This window comes from Carassius auratus, chromosome 32, assembly GCF_003368295.1.
Source record: "Carassius auratus strain Wakin chromosome 32, ASM336829v1, whole genome shotgun sequence".
Lineage (NCBI taxonomy): Eukaryota > Metazoa > Chordata > Actinopteri > Cypriniformes > Cyprinidae > Carassius > Carassius auratus.
This window is the reverse complement of record NC_039274.1, coordinates 23,319,642-23,342,819: the sequence shown is the minus strand read 5'-3', so window position 1 is coordinate 23,342,819 and position 23,178 is coordinate 23,319,642. Positions and strand designations below refer to the sequence as shown.

At 36.6% G+C, this 23,178-nt stretch overlaps 1 protein-coding gene across 2 annotated transcripts; it reads left to right on the top strand.

The window, feature by feature from the left end:
* Window positions 1–11,763: 11,763 nt before the first annotated feature.
* LOC113051882 (apoptosis-associated speck-like protein containing a CARD) lies at window positions 11,764–18,027 on the top strand. Of its 2 annotated transcripts, none has more exons than XM_026216047.1 (4): window positions 11,764–11,852; window positions 16,287–16,554; window positions 17,342–17,419; window positions 17,625–18,027. In XM_026216047.1, exons 2-4 carry the CDS (start codon window positions 16,296–16,298, stop codon window positions 17,873–17,875), a joined length of 588 nt encoding a protein of 195 aa, XP_026071832.1. In that variant the 5' UTR covers window positions 11,764–11,852; window positions 16,287–16,295; the 3' UTR covers window positions 17,876–18,027. The 2 variants fall into 2 exon arrangements, with proteins under 2 accessions (XP_026071832.1, XP_026071833.1); XM_026216048.1 differs by having other exon boundaries at window positions 11,767–11,849; window positions 16,285–16,554.
* Window positions 18,028–23,178: the final 5,151 nt, after the last annotated feature.

The following is a 23,178-nucleotide window of genomic DNA, read 5'->3' as shown; positions in this document are numbered from 1 at the left end:
AGCATGTGGACAAGTTAACATGATTTCAACTCGGCAGTCCCAGCATGATTAAAGCTCTAGCCAATTTATTCAGTCTGGTTTCCCTGAGATCTGTTCTGAAGGACTGTTCACCCCCATATTTAACAAAGGTGATCGATTTGACCCCAATAATCATCATGGCATCTGCATTAGCAGTACTTTGGGAAAGCTGTTCTACATTATAATAATTTAAATAAAGCGCAAATTGGTTTTCTACCAAAACTTCACACATCTGACCACATCTACTCTCTTCATACACTAATTAATATAAACATCAGGGACAAACAAAATAAAATATTTGTGTGGTTTGTCAATAAAGAAAAAACAAAGAAACAAAAAACCTTTGACTCAGTTTGGCATGATGGTTTACTGTACAAACTCCTAGAAAATGGTATTAATGGAGAAACCTGTCTATGTACACCCTTAAGAAAAAATAAGTAAATGTTTTAATAATAAAAAAGAAAGTATGCTTTTAGTTTACTTTTTATGTACTCCTCTGAAATATACTTAAAATGACATTTAAGTATACTTGACTTATACTTACAAAAAGTCTAAATATATTTGAGCTATTCCTAGAATCTGTGTTTGTTATACTAGCTAGTAGAAATCTTCTGAACAAAATGTAAAAAAATAAAATAAATAAACAAAATAAAAAAAAAAAAACATAAAAATAATAATAATTTTCTGCATTTCTTCTTAGGTTACTTTTTGACTTTTCTCTTGATTTTAATAGTTTTTTTTTTTCCTTTTGATACTTATTATTTGTGTGTAAAGGTGATATTTAAAATATCATAAAAAAATAAAACAATAATTGTAGGTTTAATGCCTAGCTCAATTTGGGTTCATTTTAACCTAGCATGCATTGTTTCCGACATCCTTACACTCAATCGGTGGCGGCAATCTGTGAGTTTATTTTCTTCCAACAGGAGGCACTAAGAGCAGGAGAGGTAAGGGTTTCACCGGTAACGGCTGCAAAGCACGCTGAGCTCACAAGCACTGCCTTATCAAGCATTACATGATAAATTAATTTGAACATTTTCTAAATACAGTAGTTTTTCATCTGAAATGCAGTGATAAAAAAACACCTGCTCTGGTTTTTTAAACCCTGCAATGTAGTCATTTTAAACCATAAAAAAATCAACCCAGCAGGCTGTGTTAAACATGACAACCCAACTAACCCAGCATTGGGTTCGTCCCTTTTTGACCCAGTGCTGGGTTGCCAAAATAACCCAAATTGGGTTGTTTTCAACCCAGCAGTTTTTACAGTGTATTGTAGAAACCAAATTTTCTGTAAAGTTGTTTTGCAACTATTTGTATTGTGAAAAGCATTATTGGAATCACAAGCAGTTCTGTCTTGGCAAGGTTGAGTTGAAGGTGATGGTCCATCATCCAGCAAGAAATGTCTGTTAGACAAGCTGAGATGCGAATAGCTACCGTCGGATCATCAGGATGGAATGAGAGGTAGAGTTGAGTGTCATCAGCATAGCAGTGGTATGAAAAGCCATGTTTCTGAATGACAGAACCTAATGATGCCATGTAGACAGAAAAGAGAAGTGGTCCAAGAACTGAGCCCAGAGGCACCCCAGTAGTTAGATGTTGAGATTTGGACACCTCACCTCTCCAAGATACTTTGAAGGACCTATCTGATAGGTAAGACTCAAACCATTGAAGTGTGGTTCCTGAGATGCCCTAGGGTTGATAGGAGGATCTGGTGGTTAACCGTGTCAAAAGCAACGGAGAGATCAAGCAGGATAAGTACTGAAGATTTGGATTCTGCTCTTGCCAGTCTTAGAGCTTCAACAACTGAGAGCAAGGCCGCCTCATTTGAATGTCCACTTCTGAAGCAAGATTGGTTGCTGTCAAGGAGATTGTTGTGTGTGAGAAATGTAGAGACTTGTTTGAACACAGCTCGTTCAATTGTTTTTGCAACAAAAGAAAGAAGGGAAACTGGTCTGTAGTTCTCTAAAAGAGATGGGTTGAGGTTGGGTTTCTTAAGTGGAGTTATACGAGCCTGTCTAAATGATGAGGGAAAAACACCGGTGTGGAGGGAAGTGTTGAGGATGTGAGTGAGTGCAGGTACAACTGCAGGAGAAATGGCTTGAAGGAGATGAGATGGAATAGGATCAAGCGGGCAAGTAGTAGGGTTTAGAGAAAGAATGAGTTTTGAGACTTCTGCCTCAGAGAGTGAAGAGAAGGATGTGGATGAGTGTATGTTTGCTGGTGATATGAGCTTGATTGATTGTGGTGTAGAAAATTGTTCACTAATGTGTTTAATTTTATTAATGAAAAACGTTGCAAAGTCGTCAGCTATTAGAGATGAAGCAGGAAGGCGAGGATAAGGACAAAGAAGTGAGAAAATTTGTTTAAAAAGCATGCGACGTTAGTTAGATGAATTGTTAATTTTGTTATGGTAGTATGTCATTTTAGCAGAGGAGACATTAGCAGAGAAAGAAGATAGGAGTGACTGATACACAATAAGGTCAGTAGTATTTTTGGACTTGTGAGTTAGAGTTAGTTAGTATGTTAGTTAGTTAGTTAGTTAGTTAGTTAGTGAGTGAGTGAGTGAGTGAGTGAGTGAGTGAGTGAGTTAGTTAGTTAGTTAGTTAGTTAGTTAGTTAGTTAGTTAGAGTTCATAAATAAAGCATTGAACATTTGTTGAATATAACTTAAGATCAAATTGGACTTTGTTAAATTGTATATATTGTATAAAATATACGAAAACACAATAAATGTACAATTAGTTAGGTTCTTTACCAACTATTCTGGCATGACAGTACACAAATAAACTGCAACATTAACATTGATATTATAACATTTAACAGACGTGTTTGTGAAAGAATGTGAGCAGGTGTATGAATGACAAAGTGTAAACTCTTCTACTAAAAAACACAGAACAAGCCGTTAACATTGTTTTTACAAACTATGCACTTGCAGTTTGTTTCATAGTCCATGAGCACAGATCATGCATCAATGTCAGTTTTCATGATCTCATCAGTATAATTGATGTAGTCATGAAGAAGCTCCATCAGCATGTGACATCTTCTACATCATCCAGGGCAGCGTCCTCCTTTAAAACCACTGCTGCATCAGTTTAGGGGGAAAGAAGATTCTCCTCTCTGACCAGCATTCATCCCAGTCACCGCCTGCTCTTCATCAGTGGCCTAGAAAGAGAAACACATTTGAAAAAAATGAAAACATTTAATTAAACTCTATCCATTTTCAGATAGAGGTGTAATCACAAGGAGAGGTAAATAATCTGTGTTAAAGTTTCAACACATTGTGTGGTCGTTTAAGGTCTCAGTCCACCACAGCGCTCCAGAATGCTATAATAGCAGCACTGTGAGGGCAGGTGATATTGTTTGAATACATGTATTGCTTTCAGAAAGCTACTTTACTGAAACATTAAAACAGACATGACATTCACACTCACAAATGTTCATGTACGTGGAGGGCTGCTCTTCAAAGGGTTAGTTCACCAAATAATGAAAATGGTCGTAATTCACTCTCCCTCATGTTGTTCCAGACCTATAAATATTTTGCCTATTTTTGCAAAACAAATGAATATATTTAATATTCTCTTAATTTGTGTCATCCATTGCTAGCCTGGGATACCAGTATTTTATTTTGAACATAGATGTTTGTTATCATATAATTTAAGATTTATTCATATATAAATATCATAATTAATTACTTCTACAATAACTCTGTATTTATGAGGCTTGAAAATACTGATTATCTATACTATGAATGTATTAACACAATTATGAGAACATTCATTTTTGTAAAGACAGACAAAAGTCTTATAGATTTGGAATGACATGAGGGCAAGTAAATTATAATTTTTGTGTGTGTGTGTGAACTTTACCTTTGAGAGCGAAGACCAAGAATAATTACCCTCCAAATCAGACAAGTATAAGTTGGTTTGAGTTCTGAAATGAAAAACACAGACATCAATGGTTTTAATGAAATGAGCACATAATCATGCTGTTGTTGCATCAAAATGTGAAGTAAACCGGCAGGAGACAACAGAAACATTTATTTTCTAAAAATAACTTACATAAAATCTCAAAGGAATGATGCTCTCCCATGTCTCTTGCTTTTAACATCTACAAAAACAAAAAAACAATCATTATTTTACTCTTAGTAAAACACAACAACAACTGATAACATGAAATTATGAAGTTTACTTGCCTTAAACGATCTTTCCCTCTCTTCAGAAGAAGCTGAGAAAACCTCCTCCCTCACACAAGCAGACTTGTGTGTCCTTAACTGCAGTTAGTTTGAGTTCTGCAAAGAGGGACATCAATGGTTTCAATAAAATATTAACATGTAATCACACTGTTGTTGCATCAAATTTTGAAGTAAACAGGGATGACACAAAAGAAACATACATTTTCTAAAAAAAGAAAAGAAAAAAAAAAAAAGAAAGAAAGAAAGAAAAACTCACATCAGTCTCATAAGAATGACGTTATCTTGTCTCTGGACTTCAGCATCTACAAAACAAACATTTTAGTCTTAGTAAAGATAACGATGTTATTCTGAAGTTTACTCTCCTTAAACCGTCTGTCCCTCTCTTCAGAAGAACACCTCCTCCTCATCCTCACACAGATCTGTGACTCCTCACACAAACACGAGCTCGACAAGTCTGAAATATTACATGCAAAACATACTTTTACCAATTACCACTTCAACAGCCTCAAAATAATTATGCTAGTCTTTATTACACAATGCCGTTTCCTTTAGCAGACTAACATACATTCAGTTTAACAGCAAAAAATAAGATAAATGAACATGAGTTTAACTAACCATAACCATCTATTAACACCTCAAAAAGTGCAGATAATGTAAAATCTTATGTAAATATGACATAAGACATTCACGGACGTTATATTAAAAGTACTTATTCCGTTCAGTTACGTTAAATGAGGCCGTAAAGCACTCCCTGTCTGAGGCGAATTATTATATATATATATATATATATATATATATATATATATATATATATATATATATATATATATAAAAACGTTAAGCTCCTTTGTTTCCACCTTTCATTAAACCTTCCGCCTTTCATACACCGGTAAACAATAAACGATAACTTTACATGTTGAATATTTACTTACCGTAGTCTTTCACTCGCTTCTCGCTTCTTTCACACTGAGAAAATGGTGGCTGCTCGCACTGGAGACGTATGATCTTTACATGACGTGTGCTCTCCTTCACGTCCGCGTTCCCAACCCAGCCCCGCTGGCTTAAAATCGAGACCGATTTTCAACCCAAACTTGGGTTAAAACAACCCAAAGTCCTACCCAACGGTCTCAACCCAGCATTTGGGTTAAAAAAAACAAAAAAAAACAGTGTTTTTTAGAGTGTATTGATGGAATTAATTGAAGTATTACCTGCCACTGTACTTCTATTACAGCATCATAACCCTTACTGTGCTTTTACAATAGCCACTGTGGTTTAACAGTTGTATCTTGTAGCCAAAACACAAAGAGTTATCACAATGACTGTATAGTAATTCTACCTTGTTGTGTATTGTAAAAGCATAATTATCACAACACTTGCCTTAATGTTAACTCCTTTATGCAAAAATTGTAAAGTAGTTTAATATTTTTGTCTGTCTTCCAGTTACTTCAGATCCCATTCCACTTTCCTACCCTTTTCTTCTATCCCATACTCTACAATCCAACCCAACAGCTCTTTTAAGAGCCAACATTAGCAAAAGCTCTAATTCTCTCTCTCCCACACACACACACACCAATTAACACACACACTCTCTCTCTCACACACAAACACACACACACACATGGTTGCCCTCACTTTCTATACCTCTTTTTTTTCCTCAGCCTTCTGTCTGTCTTCTCACTTTTTTTTGCCCATATTTCTTTCTATTCTTTCTTTATCTTATTCAGTTTGGCATCTTGTCAGAAATCAAGTTTTGACAAGTTATGTCAGGAAGCTGCAAGTATTAAGAGCAGTGTTCGAACTATACCGTGTCCTTAGGGGGAGCCCACTTTTTTTTTTTGGGGGGGGGGGGGGGGGGTTAGAGGTCGTGCACAGGCGCATGCCTCAAATAAGGACTTACAACAGCTACAAGTGTATGCACTATTATACATTATCGACACGAGTGCTTCAAGAAAGGACTTATAATGACTTACAAAGATACATAACAGCTACAATATGCACTATTATACTTTATCGACACAAATTGATAGGTCAGGAAGACAGCCTTGAATGATGTTGCGGTCTCCTCCATTAATTTAGAATTCACCTCAATTACTTTATTTGGCAGAATCGCCTTTTGCTTAGTCAATGCCACTTCAATGGCCATCTTGTGTGCAATGCTGTCCCTGTATTTATATATAATTTTTCGCGACTGATTCTGAGCATTAATCATTAATCCACTCCTCAGACAAGTGCGTGCCAGGTACCTTTTCAGAAAGAAGAAGGTTTTTTGCGTCCTTACAAGTTGTAACGAGTGGAAAAAAATGTGGCCCCTTTAAGAGCTGCGCGCTCCCTGTAAAACGGTATGCAGTCTGTATGATAATGTATACAAGCGCGACTCGAATCCCCCATGTATGCGGGTAATCTCTGTTTGGAAATCATTTTGTTTTAATCTTGTTTGTTTTGTTTTGGTTACGCTGTGGACGGTGGAACATGGGACGGTGAGTTTTGTCTGGCCTAATTACTTTGTGAGCTACCCATATTTTTTCCCCCTCCTGACACAACGCGTTACAAAGTGATGCACCCCAAGCTTCCATCCTTAACACACAGCCATGTATATTGGCTCTTCCATTCTCTCCACTGCTGGCTGTTCCAGTTTAACGCGAGAGAGGACTCGAAGCAAGAAAGCAAGAGGGGTTAGGATCCCAGAGATTACTTTTCTTCAGCTTCATGCGTTTTCACAGTGGGCTTGGCTTGAGGTTTACCAGTGCTTGCAGCAGGTGAATCAGTCGTGCGTCATCACTACACAATTTCTTAATAAAACCAAAATTAATTGAACTACCTTGTTTTCTTTTTGCCCTAGCTATGATGCTATAACTGCATAATGGAAGGACTTTGCGCACGATAAATGGCCTCCAACGTTTATTTTTTCTACGAATCTATGACATACTAACATGTGGAATTTGCAGCGCAGCGCCCCCACACCTTCTGTAATCTTTATTGAAGTTAATTAGGTTTTAATCGCCGTCATGCATGAATGAATAATATTTTTGCCATCATAATCACATTACAAAACTGAAATTGCAGTTAAAAATATTCACATTGTCAGTATTTTTTGAGACCCCCCAAAATTTCAGATTTCTCGTTTTCAGGGGAGCCCATGTCTTATTAAGGGGAGCCGAGCTCCCCCTAGCTCCCCCGTAGTTCGCACTATGATTAAGAGGGAGCATGAACTCAAAGCTGCCAATGCTGCACTTGAAGCAGCTACCAGGGAAGCTGAAAACATTCTGCAAACGTTCAACCTTCCACCAGTAAGTTTAACTTTAAGTTTAAGTTTACGGACCTGTTGCTATGACAGCAACTTCGGGATGAGCTTCAAAGAACCAATCATGCCAAATCGTCAACATTCAAATCCAGCTAACCGAGTTAGCGACATATGAAGAATGGGCTCCAGGTGTCAAACAACGCCGTGCACACTATCTAGATGCCTTGCTAGTGGAGGCCATGATGAACAGAGAAAGACCGCTCTTACTGTGATAGTTCTCAAATGCACGCTTCAAACAAAATAGTCAATGAAGATGAAGAAGCGCTTATTTATAGTCAACCTAGCAGTTTTTAGAGTGTATTGTAGAAACCAAATTTTCTGTAAAGTTGCTTTGCAACTATTTGTATTGTGGAAAGCATTATACAAATAAACTTGATTCAATGCTTGATTATCCCAACCCTATCTCATGGCGATTTCGTACTGATTCGTACAAATTAACCAAGTGGGCTAAATCGTAAGGTAATCGGCCTATGCTCTCAATTTCAAATGCAGAAATGTTAATCCATGCATTTATGACTTCAAGGTTAGATTATTGTAATGCTTTATTGGGTGGTTGTTCTGCACGCTTAGTAAACAAACTACAGCTAGTCCAAAATGCAGCAGCAAGAGTTCTTACTAGAACCAGGAAGTAGGACCATATTAACCCGGTCCTGTCCACACTGCACTGGCTCCCTTTCAAACATCGTATAGATTTTAAAATATTGCTTATTACTTATAAAGCCCTGAATGGTTTAGCACATCAGTATTTGAATGAGCTCCTTTTACATTATACTCCTCTACGTCCGCTACGTTCTCAAAACTCAGGCAATTTGATAATACCTAGAATATCAAAATCAACTGTGGGCAGCAGATCCTTTTCCTATTTGGCTCCTAAACTCTGGAATGACCTACCTAACATTGTTCGGGAAACAGACACACTCTTGCAGTTTAAATCTAGATTAAAGACCCATCTCTTTAACCTGGCATACACATAACATACTAATATGCTTTTAATATCCAAATCCGTTAAAGGATTTTTAGGCTGCATTAATTAGGTAAACCGGAACCGGAACACTTCACATAACACCGTACTTGCTACATCATTAGAAGAATGGCATCTATGCTAATATTTGTCAGTTTCTCTCTTATTCCGAGATCATCGTAGCCACAAGCTCCAGTCTGGATCCAGAACACCTGAGAAGAGATGACGCTGACCCTCAGAGGACCTCAGATGATGCTAACCCTGAATCAACAACAGAACTAACAAATATTGCTACAAGTGTGACTGCATCATATAATAATTATTAATTATTAATAATATTAATAATGTTCATCGTCTGGCTGACTACGCCTTGTATTAATTTTTCAAAAAATCCTGTCATAGGTGCACAAACTGACAGTCACCACTTATAAGCTATTACTTAATATTGTAGATACATAATTTTCTGTAAAGTTGCTTTGTAATGATTTGAATTGTAAAAAGCGCTATACAAATAAACTTGAATTGAATTGAATTGAATTGTGAAAGGAATACTTTGAGGATATCCTCAACCCCACCGACAAGTCATCCGTTGAGGAACCAGAGGTCAAGGCCTCAGATGTGGACTCGGCCATAACCCAAGCTGAAGTCACTGAGGTAGTTAAGAAGCTTCTCGGTGGCAAGGCACCAGGGGTGGATGAGATCAGCCCTGAGTACCTCAAGTCTGTGGATGTTGTGGGGCTGTCTTGGCTCTCTGCAGCTTTGCATGGTGGTCGAGGACAATGTCTCTGGAATGGCAGATCAGTGTGGTGGTCCCTTTTATTAAGAAGGGGGGCCGGAGTTTGTGTTCTAACTAAAAATGGGTAAACACTCCTCAGCCTTCCTGGGAAAGTCTATTCCAGGGTACTGGAGATGAGAATTTGGCCCATAGTCAATGGGCCGGATGGTGTCTGGTTTGGGGACCACATGATTTAGTCTCTGCTTTTTTCAGATGATGTTGTCATGTTGGCTTCATCGGGCCAGTACCTTCAGTGTGCTCTTGGATGGTTTGCAGCTGAGTGTGAAGCGGATGGGATGAGAATCAGCACCTCCATGTCCTAGACCATGGTTCTAAGCCAGAAAAGGGTGGCATGTCCCCTTCAGGTTGGCGGAGAGCTCCTGCCCAAAGTGGAGGAGTTCAAGTATCTTGGGGTCTTGTTCATGAGTGAGGGAACGATGGAGCGGGAGATTGACAGGCGGATAGGTGCAGCTTCTGCAGTGAAGCGGTAGATGTACCTGTCTGTCATGGTAAAGAAGGAGCTGAGCTGCATATTGAAGCTCTCTAATTACTGGTCAATCTACATTCCTACTCTTACCTATGGTCATGAGCTGTGGGATATGACCGAAAGGACAAGATCCCACATACAGGTGGCCGAAATGAGCTTTCTCCGTAGGGTGTCTTGGCGCACCCTTAGAGATAGGGTGAGGAACTCTGCCACTCGGGAAGAGCTCAGAGTATAGCTGCTATTCCTCCACATCAAGAAGAGTCAGCTGAGGTGGCTTAGGCATCTGTTCTGATCTGTTGTTTCAGTAATGCCTGCCCCTTGCCAAAGCAGCAAGATCCCTCTGATAAGGATGACATCAATTTGATATTGATATAAATATACAAATAAATATCTCCCTTTGGAGTGGACTTTGAGATGTGTAACTTTGTAGATCTTTGTTATGCCCAAACATACACAATACACACTGACTAAAATTCAAAAAGTGAAAAAGTATAATAGGACCCCACTAAGAATATCTGCTTGTTACGTCTGACATCATCCTTCCCCACTTCTGAGACCTAACGCTCTGCCAGACACCCCCCAAAAAACAACAAACTGATTCTGCTAAAATGTTAATGTCTGAGACACTGTGAGCATGGAGACTGTAGTGTGCACAGCAAATTACGCTTAGCTGAAATACGTAATATTAATGAAATGGTGTTAATAAATGGCTGCTGAGATAGTATTCTCAAGTGAAATGAGTCAAGGCTTGGACCCGGAAACAGCAATCCTAACATTATGACTTAACAAGAGGATTCTCCCAAGCCATCAAACTGACTTCATCAGACCAAGAACGCCAGTCCAGAGCCAGAAGCGATGTCAGACTGTTTTATTCTCAGTGTATTGACTTGCATGGTTCAACTATTTGCTTCAAGACTATTACTGTACCCTAAAAAAACAAGTAGGGTTGCTTCTGGTTTCATGATGTAGAATCATTTTCAATAACATTGGCAAACCTACCACGTACATACTGCCATATACCCATATATATATTAGTTATTTTTGTGTGTGTGTGTGTGTTAATTATAGGACCTAAAATCTCTGTATATGTATTAACCTAGAACGCGGTCTGAGACTTGATGGTTACTCTGTCAATTCGTTGTCATCAGGTAGGAACCTAGAACAATATTATGTTTGAAAAATTGTTTTCTCTGTTATTGTTATTGATAAGCATGCTATAGAAATATAAAACTGATAATGCATCATCATTTCGCTTTTTCAGCAGCTGTTCAATACAAAACAATTGTTACAATAATTTGGAATTGTAGTAATTTATACATATTTGCATATTATTATAGATAATATATATATTTAAGTTCTCACTTTTAGTCTATTTATTGGTGATTTTAAATAATTTATTCTACATGACCATCTACTTCACTTATCCTACCTAATACATAAACTTAACAACTACCTTACTTACAATTAATAAGCATCATATTAGGAGTTTATTGAGAAAACGTTGTAGTCAATGGTTTGTTAATAGCGAGATTTGGACCTTAAATTATGACCAAATACACAACATAAGATTAACTGTGGCCCCTCTTGTGCCCCTTTCTTTCATGAATACCCTTTTTTTTTTTTTTTTTTTTTTTTTTTTTTTTACATGGATGTAATATTTTCTTCACTCTATTTTTATTTATTTATTTATTATTATTTATTTTATTGTTTTTATTTTTTTACTTTTTGATACACAATAGCCTGTTGGGGCAACTTAATGGCTGCATTTTCTTCTGAATTATGTCCTAACACTTTAAGTCAAATTGATTTGTTGTGTTTCATATTCAAGAGATTATAAACTAGATGCAACTTTTTTGGGAGTTTTGCATCAAATATTCTTCGACTTTTTATAAATAATAAATCTGTTGAAAGCAGTTATTTCGAGTTAGATGCCAACAGCTCTCCTCCTATTGAAATGTGATATCAACGGGGTTAAAATAACATATTTTATACGCCCTATAAAGGGGTGGAGAAATCGTTTTTACTTTTTAGAGGTTTGTACAGGATACAGGTTCGCTGCACATTACGGGAATATTTTTAAATAGCTGTTCCACTTGGTCTAGTAGATCATTGAAAAAAGGTAAGTGTGTGTCATTTCGTAGAGAAGGGAAAATAAGCCTTAATTCGAGCTGAAACAGGTCTAGAGCTGTGTTTTGTTGAACAGTAATTATATACCCATCGAGTGAAGTGATCGCTCCAGACAAAACTCTAATCGGAACTTCGAGTTCAGTAAAGTTGGCAACATGATAATTTCCCAGATCAATAACTTGTGAAATATAAAAGTTGTTTCTACACAAATAACGCATCTTTAATCTTAATAATGTACACAACGAGCAACAACCTAATTAGTCTGAAAACAAGACCTCATTTTGATCTCTTTGTGCAGGAGGCTGAGAAACAAATCCGTCTAGAAAGCACTAAAGACGGACCTGCGTAAAAAGAAAAAAAGAACAAAAACAAACAAACAATTTATATTTGTATATGTTGTTATTTATTTATTTTGTATTGGTTTAATGCTAATTTTAATGTGCGTGATCATTTTTCTGCACAAAGTTTTGCGGTCACGGTTAAATATAGCCTACTACTACTAATAATCATAGCTAATAAACATGGAACTCAAATTTAAAAACGAAATAAATATAGCCTGTATTGCACAAAATTAAAACATGAACTTTAATTAATTTGCAAAATTACAGAATAGCAAACAATAGTCACGGCTCGAAAAATAATAGACGTAAATAAAACATTTAATAACGCATAAATACTACTACTACTACTACTACTACTACTACTACTACTAATAATAATAATAATAATAATAATAATAAATAATAAATAATAATAAAGTGATAAATAAATAAATAAACTAAAATATGAATGCAAAATTATCCAACTTGCACACCAAATCTTGTTTTCTTTCGTATATTTAACTGTTCTTTTTGCTCATTTTATTTTATATGCTTATATGTTGTTTTTCTCTGCGCTCCTTTCCACGTTCTGCGCTTGATTTTCCAAATGTTGCAGTTAGAGTTTCATGTAAATCAAGGCGAGTTTAAGCGTAATCATTGGTCCACTAGTACTAGATTGACAGCTCCTCCTCTAGCCAATCAGTCGAAGAGGGTGTTGACACCACTCAAATTCTCTCATTAGCTCAAGTATTAGCTGCCTATGTTCTGTCCAAGCAGCAACCTCTCTCTCGTGAAGCCCATATGGAAATAACTTAAACTGTAATTCATTGACTGGCCGCTAGAGACTGACTGCTAAAGGGAGTCAGTCCCATAAGCCGTGTTTCCACTATCGAGCTAAGACCGGGCGTGCTAGTGCGTGCCAGGGCCAGTCGCGTTTCCACTGTCACTTCCGGGGCTTGATCGTGCCTCGCCGGGGCTTCCTTGGGGCCAACGGCCAGGTTTTTTCGGCCCGACGAAATCCTTGGGCCAAAGCGGGCCAGCTGGGGCTAGAGGAGGGGTCACGAACAAAGGCGGAGTTTCTCCGTGTCTGGAGAGCGTCAGCGCGGATCATTTCAGAAAGAAAACAACTTTAACACCAGCATTAAAGACTTTTTAAAATCAGTTGAGCTCAAAACTCACTCTTAGTCAGCAGCGAGTGTTTGAAATAACTTGATCCGATGTGGATTACAATCACTAAACAAGGCAGAAATATTTATAAGCGATGTAAAAGACTATGCACGCTAAACATTAACGTTACCATAGTAAATATGACCGCTTGGAGAAATCAGACGTCAGCTTCTTATTCTCTATCACAATCGTGTATTTACTAACTTATATTATCTATCACAAGCCTTGTCTCGAGAGTTTAGCTCATGTTGCCTATTATAAAAATATAATAATGTTTTTGTTCGGGATCCTTTATAAAAATAAAGATATCATTCATTCTTAATGTGACGTATAGACCACTGTGACTACAAATAAACAGAAACAGACTCTACTGAACAAGCAGGCTATTTTCATAAGCGTTAAAAATAAATAAATAAAATATAAAGTGTATTTATGTGCGAATAATTTTGAGTCTTGATAAATTAAATCATTATGATCAATGTATCACTTATTCTATAGTTGAAACATCATGCTTTTGAATTTGAATAAAAAAGCATGCAAACAAACGGCCGCTTTTATCATGTTCGTTTTGTGATCGCGCATGTTCCAGTGACTTATTTCCAGTGTTGCCACAGTTACTTTGAAAAAGTAACTTAGTTACTTTACAGATTACTTGATTTAAAAAGTAACTTAGTTACTTTACAGATTACTTGATTTAAAAAGTAACTTAGTTACTTTACAGATTACTTGATTTTAAAAGTAACTAAGTTACTTTACAAGTTACTTTATTAGTTACATTCAGCAGCTGCCGACAACATAAAAATTACAACCGGTTTTGCCAACACTCACTTTATTGGAAGTGTATTTGTAACAGTAACATCCACAATCTATCTCCTGACAAAGTTGAACTTAAAAATTATTTTCTGAAAAAATACATGTTTTTACAAAAAATAAAGGCAGTCTTTCTTGACTTAACATAAATACTATTAAAATATTTAATATTAAAATATTAGATTTCTCTCTATCACTGAATACTCCTCCTTCATGTAAGAAAAAAAAGCTGTTCTTTGAGGCAGCGCGGCATTGACAGTGGTAGGGATCTTGTTTATTATGGCATGAAATGAGGGCGAGTCAACCGTATTTAATGGCATTTCCTCCACAACAAACTGCCCGACTAACTTCTTCAACTCTCCCCCACTTACTGGTTTTGCACCGAAGTCCAGCTTTTGTTGTTTAGGTGGTCGGGGACCTCCTGCTCCCTGCTTCTCATCACCTGGTCTGACTTTGAGTGTGCAGTGCTGCGACTCCAAATGTTTTTTTCAAATTCGACGTAGTGTTTTTGTAGCTAGATAACACTTTATCGCCGCCAGCACAGAGTGTACAACGGACCTTAATGTTGTCATCTTTAGCTGACACAAACTCAAAATAGTCCATCTAGAAAACGCACATCTCTCGCCTCCCTCCATTGTTTACGTTTGTGTCGCTGCGTGGCACGTACACATGACGTGAACTTCATGCATGCTGAAAACGTGACTTGTCACATACGTGACTTCACTCCTTCAAGGAAAATAACAAAAATAGTAACGCACAGTGACTTGGTTAAGTAACTTTAATCTGATTACCGGTTTGGAAATAGTAATGCGTTAGATTACTCGTTACTGAAAAAAGTGGTCAGATTAGAATAACGCGTTACTAAGTAACGCGTTACCGGCATCACTGCTTATTTCTTAGTTTTCTGATAACTTCTCTTTGTTAGTGAAATAATGAGGTTGCATGACGTTGTTCTGAGAGGCGTGTCAAGGGCGTGTTTTAGTGATGAGCAGCGGAGCTTCAAGCTCCACTGTGGAAACCCTCCGCTACTCTGGCCACGGTGCTACTGGCCCGAGGCTATGAGCCCCGCCCGGCCCGCTTTAAGCCCTGGCCCGCACTGGCCCGACAGTGGAAATGCGGCTATAGACTCCACATGTTAAAATGCCCAACATTACAGCAGAAAAAAAAAAAAAAAAAAAAAAAGAAAAAAAAAAAAAATCCTTTACAGCCTGGTTCCAAACAGTATTTTGTTCTATTTAGCCCTTCATGTCAACTGTGAGGGGGGTGAATTATTTCAGAACACATCCTTTAAAATTAAATTAAGCCTTAATATTCTTTATATTTAAAGTCCCAGTGAAACTGAAGTTGCAAACGACTTTTCTCCAGTGTTGTGACGTATTTCCGAGAGAAACGGAATAATAAGTGAGGGAAATAGTGGGCGTGGCTTATTTTCCAACTAGCACCTGATTGGATCTAGATAAGTAGGTGTGTTCAATTGCATGAGACATGGTTCATTTCAATAAGTTGTTCTATATCTTTCAACATAAGTTACCCTTTGTAAAGTGTTAGAGATGAACGTTATGTCGAATCTGTCTTGATTTAAGAGGTGATGTTGAACTCACAAAGTTTGAGGGTGAGTTGAACTAGCTACAACCAAGCTCTTGAGACGTTGAACATCATACAGGGCTGCCAACATAACTTTGTCATATTATGCTTAATAAACTAAATAAATGTCTCATGTATTACATGCCCATACCCCCCCCCCCAAAAAAAAATAAATAAAAATAAAATAAACATAAATAAATAAATAAATAAATAAATAAATAAATAAATGAAAATAATAAATAAATAAATAAATAAATAAATAAATAAATAAATAAATAAATAAATAAATAAATAGCCTTTATGTGTTTTTGTCTCATATTGTTATCATACAATATCAATATCACATGAGCAGGGAGAACAGTAGGCTGTTACAGGAGTACTGTTTTGACCTGAATATCACACGTTTTAATTAGATTTTATACAACAGTTCAGTGAGAAGTTGATATTGTGTTATATTTTAAACACAATATTTAGCTTTTTATCAAGTTTGCAATAAAATTAATAAAATGTGTGTGTGTGTGTGTGTCTCTGTGTGTGATTAACAGTAATCCAGCATGGCTGTACATGAAATCCTCCTGGACTGTTTGGAGAACCTGGATTCTGATGAGCTGAAAATATTTAAATGGCACTTAACTCAAGGAGTAAACGAATTCGCAAAAATTCCCAAGAGCCAGCTGGAGAATGAACCGAGGTGTGCTATTGTTGAGTGTATGATTAACCGTTTTCAAACTGATGGTGCTGGGGAACTCACTCTGCTCGTTCTGAAAAAGATGAATCAGATGAATTCTGCAAAAGAGCTGCAGGAGAAGTTAGGTAAATGACATATAACACATATACACATTACAACACAACACTTAAAGATGTGCCTACACACAATGCAGTGTTTTATTTCATATAAAAGACAAATATATGTAGCCTACATCTAGCCGGTTGTTATCGCAGAATAACTCAGGGTGATCAGGACCCAGACTCGAAGCGAAGGTTATTCTGTGATAACAACTGGCTGGATGTACATTATCCTGCTTATTACATGCTACTTGCCACATAAGCCTCTGTGAACACCGCACATGCGTGCAAGTGGAAGATTCAAACTAAACCGAAATTTAAGGGAAACCATTTGTTACACATTTCACCACGAAATAATTGAGGCAATAAAATAATTACTGTTTTACAAAAATGTATTAAAACCTTAACAGTTTGTTAGTTCTCTTATAATCCATTACAGTGTACAAAACAATCATAGCAAAATGGCAGCAGCTGCATTTATATGAAACGAGAGCAAGTCCGCGATACCAGGATGACATGAATAAACAATTGTACACCATTTTGATTCGAGTTTTAATATTTTATCAGCTAAACAAAATAAAAAAGAAAATAGTTCAAGCAAGAGTACAGCGCAGACTACTGTTACTGTTACTGAGCCCGTGCTATTACCGGTTGTTATCCATGGATAACATACATTGAATTGTTGCGATTGACCAATCAGAATCAATTGTATGTAATAACCTCATTTATTAACTATGTATGTAAGGAATAGCCTGCTAAATAAATAGATAAATAAATACACATTTATTTTCTTCTTATTATCATCTTCACGCAGGTAAAAAGGAGGATTCACTGCAGTCCAAACATACTGCTGAGGCTGGTACAGCACAGAAACAAGAGGGATGCAAACCTGGTAAATCTATCTATCTATCTATCTATCTATCTATCTATCTATCTATCTATCTATCTATCTATCTATCTATCTATGAATGCATTATAAACAGCTATTGATCTAGTGAGCAATATTTATGACATACTTAAATGTTGTGCTTTTGTGTAATGTAGTGCTGCACATTTATTCTGCTGTCCAGAGATTATTTATCAATGTGTGTCCACAGGCGCTGAGTTTGTAGAGAAACACAGGACCGATCTGATCAACGGAGTCTCTCTGGTGGACCCCATAGCAGATGACATGAAACCTCTGATCGGTGATGAAAAATACCATATCATCTTAAACTCAGGAACAAGACCAGCACAAATGAGAGCTCTTATGAACTTCCTGACAAGTGCTAGACTGAAAGACCAACTTTACCAGAGTCTTCTAAAACATGAGCGTTTCCTTGTTGAAGATTTGCAGAGTTCTGGGTAGATGGGTTTAATTTGGCTTATTGTCATTCAAGGCACAATAAAACTCAATATGTTTTCACTGAAAATGACAGACAGGACAGTTTTTGATAAATGTAACGTCTGTAATATGATGTCACTGTTTGCTTGTCCTTTAATACAATATTTGGAACTCAGAATTCTCAGGAACCTTTTTTACCAATACACACACACACACACACACACACACACACATTATTTCCAATCAAAACCTTTTAAATTGTTGATTCTGAGATAGAATAATAATTGTGTAGGCTCATCTGAACACACAAATGTTGCATGACAGAACCAACCCATCACAGAGAGTGTTCACGCTCTTCTGACAGTGCATTCTAACAGAGCTTTGTGCAAAAAAACGTATCTTAAAGCATTTCAAAACAGCAGCCCTGAACAATGCTTATCAGCATAAAAAAAAAAAATAAAATAAATAAAAAAAAATATACATATATATATATATATATATATATATATATATATATATATATATATATATATATATATATATATATATATATATATATATATATATATGTATACAGTGGGGATCGAAAGTTTGGGCACCCCTTGCAGAATCTGTGAAAATAAGAGTAATTTTCAAAAAATAAGAGAAGATCATACTAAATGCATGTTATTTTTTATTTAGTACTGTCCTGAGTAAGATATTGTACATAAAAGATATTAACATTTAGTCCACAAGACAAAAGAATTGCTGAAATTATTAAAATAACCCCACTCAAAAGTTTGGGAACCCTTGGTTCTTAGTACTGTGTGCTGTTACCTGATGATCCTCGACTGTCTTTCTGTTTTGTGATGGTTGTGCATGAGTCCCTTGTTTGTTCTGAACAGTTAAACTGAGCAGCGTTCTTCAGAAAAATCTTTGAGGTCCTGCAGATTCTTCAGTTTTCCAGCATCTTTACATATTTGAACCCTTTCAAGCAGTGACTTTATGATTTTGAGATACATCTTTTCAGACTGAGGACATTTGAGGGACTCAAACACAACTATTTAAAAAGATTCAAACATTCACTGATGCTCCAGAAGGAAACAAGATGCATTAAGAGCTGGGGGGTGAAAACTTTTGAACACGATGAAGATGGCCAAATTTTTCTTATTTTGTTGAAATATAATTCTTTTCCATTTAGTTCTGCCCTTCGTAAGCAACAGAAGATACTTGTATGTTTCCCGGTACACAAATTAAGTACAATTTATCTTGATCTTCAAATTCCAAAAGTTTTCATGCAAAATAACATGCATTTAGTATGATCGCTCTTATTTTTTTTTTAATTACTCATATTTTCACAGATTCTGCAAGGGGTGCCCAAACGTTCGATCCCCACTGTATATATATATATATATATATATATATATATATATATACATATACATACATACACACACACACCGTATATATACACATGTTTTGGATTTATTTCACAATAAACAAATTGAAATTAGCATACATAGTTTGTGCAATTACAAAATATAATGTTGTAATCTGTAATTTTAATTTAAATAACACACTATCAAAAAGCTGCATTTTATGCATGCAACATGCAATTATGAAAATGAACCATTTGGTTTTGCTAAAGTACCCACAGTTCAACGAAGTGGTTTAAACCAAGTGGTTATCATTATAGATTTTACTTTTAGTAAATTATAATTTAAGTTTAGTTCAGAAGTATATTGGTATCAGTGATACTGCCTTTAAATATACCAATATTGTTTTGAAATAAGTAGGCTTGGGTATCGAGTATCGAGTATTGAGTATCGACTGGAACCAGGACTAGCTTTGCGATTTTCCCAGAATCATTCAAAAGTTTACATTTTGATTCCTAGTTTCGATTCACAGTCGACCGGAAGAAAAGGCCACTGGACACCAACAAAGAAGTGTCCACTGGAAGTGATGGCACAACCGAGCAAGTCGAACATGGAGAGTGTGCGTCAGCGGTCCAAAGTGTGGCTTCACTTTTGTAAACGAAATATCTGCAAAATTCAACATTTGTGGCAAGATTGTTTCGTGCATAGGAGGGTGCACGTTGAACATGATAAAGCACCTCTGAGTTCATGGAGTTGAAATAAATGTGGCCCCATCTTTGACACACTACGTCGACCGTCCTCCGCCGCCTTTTCCTCTGGCTCCGACCCCCAGCCTGGCACCGTAGTGACTGCACTGCAGTCCGAATCAGGTAAGTAAAACAATACATGTACAATAAATAATATATCTTGCGCCAACATTGAGGCGGCTAACAATTTAGCCCACATATTTTTTTCATAGTTAATTCACGACCTGAGATTGTGAACATTAGCCAGGCTGGTGACTCCACGACTCTAGGTTACTCCATTCACCATAGCGGCAAGGGGGAAGATGTCGGCGCAACAAAAGAAAGAGTGCCACAGAAAGGTCACTGCACACATTATGAAAAGGCTGCATCCCTTTTCAGAGGTGGAATCACCAACATTAAGGTTAGTTAAGCAATAACGGTAGAGCTAAGCTAATTGATACTGAGTTAGGGTGCGTTTCCCAAAAGCATAGTTGCTAACCTGTTAGCAACTTTGTTTGGCAATGGGAAACTGTATTGCAACCAACAAAGTTGCAATAAAAACTAACTATGTTTTGGAAACGCTCCCTTAAACAGTAACAACAACGTTACTTGTTTATTTAAGTTTGAATGGACATGGTGATAACTCAAAATGCAGCAAAAAGTGCTAAAAACAAAGGCTGTTTACAAAGCACAGACCGGTTGTGTTGTTGCAGAGGAAATTAGTGATGTTCTGTCAGAGTTTGGCATATCTGATAAAATTTTAGCAGTCACTGTTGATAATGCTGCCAAAATGGATGTGGCTATTAAACGCCTGCGAATTGTGAAACTGCTGTTTTGCCCACACACTTAATTTAGCAGCACAAAGTCTATACTCCCTAAATTCAATGAAGCAGTGGGTGGTTAAGTTCCGAACCATTGTTTTGTGGATGAATATTTGCTCAATGGCAAAGGTGGTTCTTGGAGAGAAGCAATGACAATCAAATGCTAATCATGTTTTCATGCTAGCGACATGCTATCAACATGTTAATTATGTAAGAAACATGTTAACGACATGCTAGCAACATGCTAATCATGCTTGAAACATGCTAGCAACATGTTAATCATGCTAGAAACATTTACATTTATTCATTTAGCAGACGCTTTTATCCAAAGCGACTTACAGATGAAGACAGTGGAAGCAATCAAAAACAACAAAAAGAGCAATGATATATAAGTGCTATAACAAGTCTCAGTTAGGTTAACACAGTACACATAGCATGGGATTATAAATAATATAATAAATAAAAAGAAAACAGATAGAATAAAAAAAAGAATAGAGCAAGCTAGTTAGAGGTCTTTACACATACACACAAATATATAATTGCATAATAAATTAAAAGAAAAATAGAATACAAAAAGATTAGAAAGGTAGTTAGATTTTTTTAAGAATATAATTAGAATATTGAGTGATAAAGTTAGAGGGTCAAATAAAGATGGAAGAGATGTGTTTTAAGCCGATTCTTGAATATGGCTAAGGACTCAGCTGCTCGGATTGAGTTGGGGAGGTAATTCCACCAGGAGGGAACATTTAATTTAAAAGTCCGTAAAAGTGACTTTGTGCTTCTTTGGGATGGTACAATCAAGCGATGTTCACTTGCAGAACGCAAGCTTCTAGAGGGCACATAAGTCTGAAGTAACAAATTTAGGTAAATGGGTGCAGAGCCAGTGGTAGTTTTGTAGGCAAACATCAATGCCTTGAATTTTATGCGAGCAGAAACATAGCAACATGGTAACAACATACTAATCATGCAAGCAACAGAAACAATGCTAGTGACATGCTAGCAACAAACTAATCATGATACAAACATTCAAGCAACATGCTAATCATGCTAGTAAAATGTTAATCATGCTAGCAACATGCTATCAGCATGCTAATCATACTAGAAACATGTTAGCGACATGGTAGCAAAACATGCTAATCATGCTAAACATGCTAGTCACATGTTAATCATGCTAGCAACATACTAATCATGCTAACGACATGCTAATCATGCTAGAAACATGTTGGTCAAATAGTAATCATGCTAGATACATGCTAGCAACATGCTAGTCGCATGCTAATCATGTTATCAAAATGTTAGTGACATGCTAGCAACATTCTAATTATTCTAGAAACATACTAACAACATGCTAGCAACATGCTAAGCATGCTAGAAACATGCTTACAACATGATAATAATGCTAGCAACATGCAATGTTAACAACAATCTAGTCATGCTAGAAACATGCTAATCATGCTAGAAACATGTAAATAATGCTAGCAACATGTTAGTCATGCTAGAAACATGCTAGTCACATGCTAATCATGCTAGCAACATGCAAATTATGCTAGAAACAAGTTAACAACATTCTTTCTATAACATTCGTGTTAGTAGTGTACATTCTTTCAAATACTGGTGACAAGCTAGCAACATGTTAATCATGCTAGAAACAAGTTAACAACATTCTTTCTAACTAATATATCTTTCTTTCTCTCAACTTATCTATCAATATAACTTTAAACTACTTTAAACTTCAAAATACTTTAAACTTTCTGGTCAGGCTTTCTCAAGGCAACTTAAAGTTTGTCTCAACAAACTTTTCTTTATAGATATTTATGAGCTCTGCAGCAGTGTAGTACTACAGTATTTTAATCCAATTTTACAAAAGTATTGTTTGTCTCCTAGGATAAAAAGCATTTGTAATATGACTTAAAATTGATGTTATTGTTTTTGTCAGAGCTGCCCCGACACTCACTCATACTCGATATGAGAACACGGTGGAACTCTCTGTTAGGGTTGCCACCTTCAATACATAAAAATAAGGGATGCCTGGGGGGGAGGGGGGAAATCCCTCGGGGCCATGATGACCACAGCTCCAATGACGTGCCAGTAGTGGTAAATTAAAACTTAAAACATGTTTACATAAAAATATTAATTGCTAATTGTAATGTCTTGAGATCTCTGAACAGAACTCAACCTCTACTAAACTTTAATTAACTACTTGCTTACTTTAGCAATAATAATGCTTTGGAGGTCTAACCACTCTACCAGAATGCGTCACCTTCACAGTTTCTTCAGCAACACCTTCAGGCACCGGAGACATCTTTGCAGGAGTCGGTACAGGGAGCAATGCCTGCTTTGTATCAACCACATCAGGAACACAGTCATTTATAACTGGATCGAATGAGTCCTGAATGTGTGAATTCTGGAAACTCAACTCTTTGGTC